This window comes from Lacerta agilis, chromosome 7, assembly GCF_009819535.1.
Source record: "Lacerta agilis isolate rLacAgi1 chromosome 7, rLacAgi1.pri, whole genome shotgun sequence".
NCBI lineage: Eukaryota > Metazoa > Chordata > Lepidosauria > Squamata > Lacertidae > Lacerta > Lacerta agilis.
In genome coordinates, this window is record NC_046318.1 from 86552806 (window position 1) to 86559180 (window position 6375).

At 46.1% G+C, this 6375-nt stretch overlaps 1 protein-coding gene across 1 annotated transcript in view; it reads right to left on the reverse strand.

The window, feature by feature from the left end:
* Positions 1-402: 402 nt before the first annotated feature.
* Positions 403-6375, reverse strand: part of CCDC166 (coiled-coil domain containing 166) — a 6071-nt gene continuing 98 nt past the window's right edge. The window contains exons 1-2 of the mRNA XM_033156088.1: positions 6326-6375; positions 403-1568 (exon numbers count right to left, since the gene is read on the reverse strand). The exon at positions 6326-6375 is cut by the window's right edge and continues 98 nt beyond it. Of these exons, the coding sequence (XP_033011979.1) occupies positions 494-1540 (1047 nt within the window). The 5' untranslated portion in view covers positions 1541-1568; positions 6326-6375 and the 3' untranslated portion in view covers positions 403-493. The remainder of the gene's footprint in view (positions 1569-6325) is intronic.

Consider the following 6375-nt stretch of genomic DNA (forward strand, 5'->3'; position numbering starts at 1 on the left):
AATTAAACCAAGACAACCAACAAGCTAAACATTTAAAACTCTGCACAAAGACCAGCGATGTTGCTGCAAGCCCGTGCTGAGGTGCTGGTCATGCTGACAGGAGGGCTGTGTGTCTGGCACTGCTTCTGCCGCTTTCTGTTGCCAGCTTGACTTGGTCATTGACATGGGCTTTTGCCTCTCGTGAGAGGAATCAGCAGCAGCCACAAACCCTTGGGGGTGCTTGCCTGGTAGCAGTGGGACAACTCAGTGGGGACAGGTGCTGGGACAGGTGTCATCTTGGGGCAATGTGAGGGATGATTAGCTGCACAGGACCTGGGGCTTAGCTGGCTATGTGGAAGAGGACCGTGGTTGGCATGTGATGCACCTTGTATGATGGGACTGCCTGCAGCACAGGAGGGACCCTGAAACATTTTAAGGAGCATGTTACATTATCCATATACCTTGATGGTAGTGAAAGTAGGAGAAACAGGAAGCTGCAATCTCCAGCTCCAGTTCACTGGTACTTTGTAGGGAGTGAGGCACTGGGAATCCTAAGTAATGGCAAGCTCTCTTGTGCTTCTTGGGCATCTGGCTGCAACCTTGGGGCCTGTACCCCGGCTGTGAGAAACCTGGAGCTGATGTCCTGCATGGCAATGACTCTGCTCCTATCTGGTGTGGTACATCTGAAGCTGGTGCCACTGGGGATGACCAGCCGAGTCCCTCTATGCCTAAGCCACCTGCGCAAGCGTGAAAGGTCTTGCCTGTACTGGTGCTCTCGCAGGAGCTGTTGCTGCTGCGCTTTCAGATGAAACACAAAGGATTTCAGCACTTTGGCCTCTCTGATGAGGTCCACAAGCTCATGGCGCAGGCGCCGGTTGTCAGCTTTCACCTGCTTAGTGTGCCGGATGAGGCTGCGCACTGCTTCCTTTTCAGCCAGCCTAGCCAGAGCCTGGATCTTCAGCTGAGCTTGCATCTCATAGGCTGTCACCTGCTGTACATGTTCGCTCTTGAGCTTGTGCATTTGCTCTGTGTGCAGCACTTTCATGATCAGCAGCTCCTTCTCCAGGTCCCGGATCCGTGTCAGCTGCTGGAGCTGCAGCTCCTGGTAAGGCTGCAGTGCTTCAATTTCCTTGTTCACGAGAGAGAGCTTTGTCTCCATCTCTATCAGCTGGTACCTCACATCTCTCTCCTTTTCCTGGTACTCAGTGGTCAGCTTTGCTCTCTGCTTCCGGATCTGGATTAAGTCTGAGATATTCTGGTCATTCAGAGAAATGATGGCGTTCTGGTTGCGGAGGGTGCGTCTGTTTATGTAGGAGATGTAGACTTTGTTGACATCTCGGATCTTTTGGGCTTCCTTGTCCAGGAACTCGTTTTCCCACTGAAAGTTCCTCACACGCTGAGTGTATGTTTTGATGTGCTCTGTCAAGGTTTCAAATTCCTTCTGCAGGAACATCTCCCTCTCACTGACGTATGGCAAGGAACTTGTTTGCCCCTTGGCTGCATCCTTGGCTTTCTTCTTAGCTTTCTTCTTCGGTTTGGTGTTTTTCTTCTTTGGTGGCATCTTGGGCTAAGTGGTAGGGTTCTAGACACTGCCAAATGTGATTATTGTTATTGTTATTGTAAATGTTGAATTGTTCTTACTAAACTAAAAAGCCCCCCCAAACTCTTGCCTCATAGGGGAGTTGTTCCATTCCCTTGATCACATTGTTCTCCCTCTTCCAATTCTAAAATATCATTTCCAAGGGGAGTGACCAGTAGTCAAAGTATGGTTGCACCATAGATTTGTATAATGGCAATATGATATTGGCAGTTTTACTTCCAATTCCTTTCCTAATGATCCCTAGCATGGATGCACACTAGAGAAAGACAAATACATGGAACTACCTGCTGTGACCCCCACGGTCTTGTTCTTGGTTCACCAGTGCCAGTTCAGACCCCATTAGCCTATGTGTGAAATTAAGATCCCCCCAAGATAATCCCTTTAGACTTTTCTTATTTTTTCTTATTATTAAAATTATATACCACCCTTCATCCCAAGATCACAGGATGGTTTACAACATAATAACACAAAATACATAAAATAATAGCAACCCAGCATTTGAATGGCAATGTCCATCAACTTTGAGGGATTCGGCTTCCTAAAATATGTGAGCTGAAGGGACCTTGGCCCCTAGAAGTTGGCTCCTTTGCTCCACAATGAAAGCAATATCAAAAGTTGAACTTACGCTCCAGAGAATCAATGAGCTGGAGCTTTTCTTGGATGCAGCAGAGCACACTATCTGCACCAAGGAGGAGACAGGGGACACCCCTGAGGAGGAGGTCAGTTCTCCAACACAGCAGCTAAATGTATGGAGGAACGTGACTCATAGAAGTAGAAGGCCCAGGGATCGCTCTGAGTGTTTAGAACTACACAATCGATTTGAAGTGCTCTCCCTTAACATGGAAGAGGAGGAACAGACTCCATTTGAAGATCTATCCCTCATCACAGTTGATCAGGAATATGAAGATGAGCAGCAAAGTCAGTCCTCCGGGCATATGCAGGTAACCTTGGAAGAGACAGCACATGGAAGAATCCCAACCAAGCCTATGAAGAGGCGTGTAGTGGTGATAGGGGATTCCCTACTGAGGGGTACAGAAGCAGTGATCTGTGGGCCTGACAAGATGTCTCGAGAGGTGTGCTGTCTCCCCGGGGCCAAGATCAAAGATGTAACAGAACGGCTGCAAGGAATCATAAAACCCACTGACAAATACCCCTTCCTATTGGTCCATGTGGGAACCAATGACACTGCAAGCCATAGCCTCCAGAAGATCAAAAGTGATTATGAGGCTTTGGGCAGGAAGTTGAAGCAATTAAATGCACAAATTGTCATCTCATCTGTCCTCCCAGTTGAACGACATAGCCCAGGGAGGGGGGGGGGAAATAGGGGAAGTGAACAACTGGCTTCGCAAATGGTGCAAACAGGAACGGTTTGGATTCTTAGATCACGGTCTGCAGTTTCTTGAAGATGGACTTCTGGCAAGTGATGGGCTGCACCTTACAAGGGTTGGAAGGAATGTTTTTGCCATGAAACTCAAAAACCTCATCAGGAGGGCTTTAAACTGACTTATGTGGGGAAGGGAGACAGTGGTCCTGAAGGTCTATCAAGTACTGAAGATGATCATCCAAATGTCAAGGACCAAATGGAGCAAACAGCACGCAGACCTAGTGGTGGGAAGAAAAAATCCTTAAATAAGAGACTAGGGGGAATGATCAATGGTCTTCAATGTCTGTATACTAATGCATAGAGCATGGGAAATAAACAAGATGAACTTGAGCTCTTGGTACAGAAAACTAAATATGACATAATAGGCATCACTGAAACCTGGTGGGATAAGTCTCATGATTGGAATGTAGTAATAGAGGGATACAATCTATTTCAGAGAAATAGACCAAACAGGAAAGGAGGAGGAGTAGCGTTATATGTCAGGGACGTGTTTACCTGTGAAGAGATCCAGGATTTAAAACTTCAAAGCCAAACTGAGAGTATCTGGGTCAAAATTAAGGGAGAGAAAAATAACAGTGATCTCATTGTGGGAGTTTACTATACACCCCCAAGCCAAACTGAGGACACAGATGATGCCTTCCTGGAACTGATGGCCAAGCATTCAAAAGGAAGTGAGATAGTAGTAATGGGGGATTTCAAGTATCCTGATAATTGTTGGATGTCAAACTCAGCCAAGAGCATAAGGTCGAACGGATTCCTCACTGGCCTTGCAGACAATTTCATTGTCCAGAAAGTGGGAGAAGCAACAAGAGGATCAGCCATTTTAGATCTGGTCCTAACCAACAGTGATGACCTGGTTAGTGGCGTAGAAGTGGCAGGATCATTAGGTGGGAGTGACCATGCTCTACTGGAGTTTATTATACAGCGGAAAGGAGCAACCAAGCATACTAAGACTCAAATTCTAGACTTTAAGAAAGCCGACTTCAGAAAACTTAGGGAAATGCTGGGTGAAATCCCATGGACAGAAATACTAAATGTTCATGATGGTTAGGAGCTTGTTAAAAGAGAGATATTAAAAGCACAACTTCAGGCAATACCAGTGAGACGGAAACATGGAAGGTGCCTAAAGAAGCCAGGGTGGCTATCTAAAGAAATTTAATTGAGTTAAGATTTCAAAGGGATATGTACAGAAAATGGAAAAAGGGGGAAACCACCAGAGAGGAATTCAAATAAATAGCCAGCACGTGTAGAGACAAAGTCAGAAAAGCTAAAGCACAGAATGAACTCAGGCTTGCTAGAGAGGTTAAAAGCAACAAAAAGGGCTTTTATGGGTATGTCTGTAGCAAAAGGAAGAACAAGGAAACAGTGGGGTCACTTAGAGGAGAAGATGGTGAAATGTGAACGGGACAGAGAAAGGGCAGAACTCCTCAATGCCTTCTTTGCCTCAGTCTTCTCCAAGAAAGAAAACAATGCCCAACCTGAAGAATATGGAGCAGATGATTCAGCAGGGGAAACACAGCCCAGAATAAGTAAGGAGGTAGTACAGGAATACTTGGCTAATTTAGATGTATTCAAGTCTCCAGGGCCAGATGAACTACATCAAAGAGTATTAAAAGAGCTGGCAGAGGTGATTTCAGAACCACTGGCAGTAATCTTTGAGAATTCCTGGAGAACAGGCGAAGTACCAGCAGACTGGAGGAGGGCAAACGTTGTCCCTATTTTCAAAAAGGGGAAAAGAGAGGACCCAAACAATTACCGCCCAGTCAGCCTGACATCAATACCAGGAAAGATTCTAGAGCAGATCATTAAGCAAACGGTCTGTGAGCACCTAGAAAGGAACGCTGTGATAATTAAAGTCAGCATGGGTTTCTGAAAAATAAGTCATGTCAGACTAACCTGATCTCATTTTTGACAGAATTCCAAACCTGGTAGATGAAGGGAATGCTGTGGATATAGCCTATCTTGATTTGAGCAAGGCCTTTGACAAGGTGCCCCATGATATTCTTGTAAAGAAGCAGGTAAAATGTGGGCTAGACAATGCTACCATTCAATGGATTTGTAACTGGCTGACTGCCCGAACCCAAAGGGTGCTCATCAATGGCTCCTCTTCATCCTGGAGAGAAGTGACTAGTGGGGTGCCACAGGGTTCTATTTGGGCCCAGTCTTACTCAACATCTTCATCAATGACTTGGATGATGGGCTTGAGGGCATCCTGATCAAGTTTGCAGATGACACCAAATTGGGAGGGGTGGTTAATACCCCAGAGGACAGGATCACACTTCAAAATGACCTTAACAGATTAGACAACTGGGCCAAAGCAAACAAGATGAATTTTAACAAGGAGAAATGTAAAGTACTACACTTGGGCAAAAAAATGAAAGGCACAAATACAGGATGGGTGACACCTGGCTTGAGAGCAGTACATGTGAAAAGGATCTAGGAGTCTTGGTAGACCACAAACTTGACATGAGTCAACAGTGTTATGCAGCAGCTAAAAAAGCCAATGCAATTCTGGGCTGAATCAACAGGAGTATAGCACCAGAAGTGATTTAGTCATGCTGGCCACATGACCCGGAAAGCTGTCTGCGGACAAACGCTGGCTCCCTTAGCCTGAAGCAAGTTGAGCGCCGCAACCCCATAGTCGCCTTTGACTGGATTTAACTGTCCAGGGGTCCTTTACCATGCACAGGTTTTTTTTAATGGGTTTGGCAAAATGCTCCCCTCCCCTTTATTGGAATCAGGGATTTGAACCGCCAACCTTCTGATTGGCAAGCCCAAGAGGTTCAGTGGTTTAGACCACAGTGCCACACCCCCACCCCCACCCCATCCCTAAGCAACAGTGTAATGGAGTGGGGGAAAGAGGCATAGTGGAGCTCCAGCTCTAGCAGCAGAAGCAGTTTCTGTTTCAGAGTTAGTAGTAGTTCCATTTTATTCTCCACTATTCAGACCTAATCTGGAGGACCGGGCTTGGTTGTAAGCACCACCACATTTTAGGTAGGGTTGTAACAGATAAACTGAATCAGATTCAGAAAAGGAGAAGAAAGTTGGTTGAAGATGTGCGAAACCTACTAGAAAAGGTTGAGGAAGCTGGCTTTGTTTAGTCTGCTGTTTAGTGGGGGGGGGAGGCAGGAGAACAACCTTCAGGCACTTGAAGGGCCATTCTCATAAAGAGGTCAAAACCTTGCTCTCTGTCACTCCCCACAGGAGAAGGTAGCACTAGGTCTAATGGTCTTCAATCTCACAATTGATGGTTGGGCTGGAGTTTAAAAGGATTCCTGTGGACCGCCTAGGACTGCAGTTGTTCTTGTGTGGAAATAGAGTGACTCCCACAAATGCAGCAAACCACTGGATGTCTCACTAACCTGGGTGCTATGATTGCCTCTCTTATCCCCCAACTCTTGCCTAGCACCTC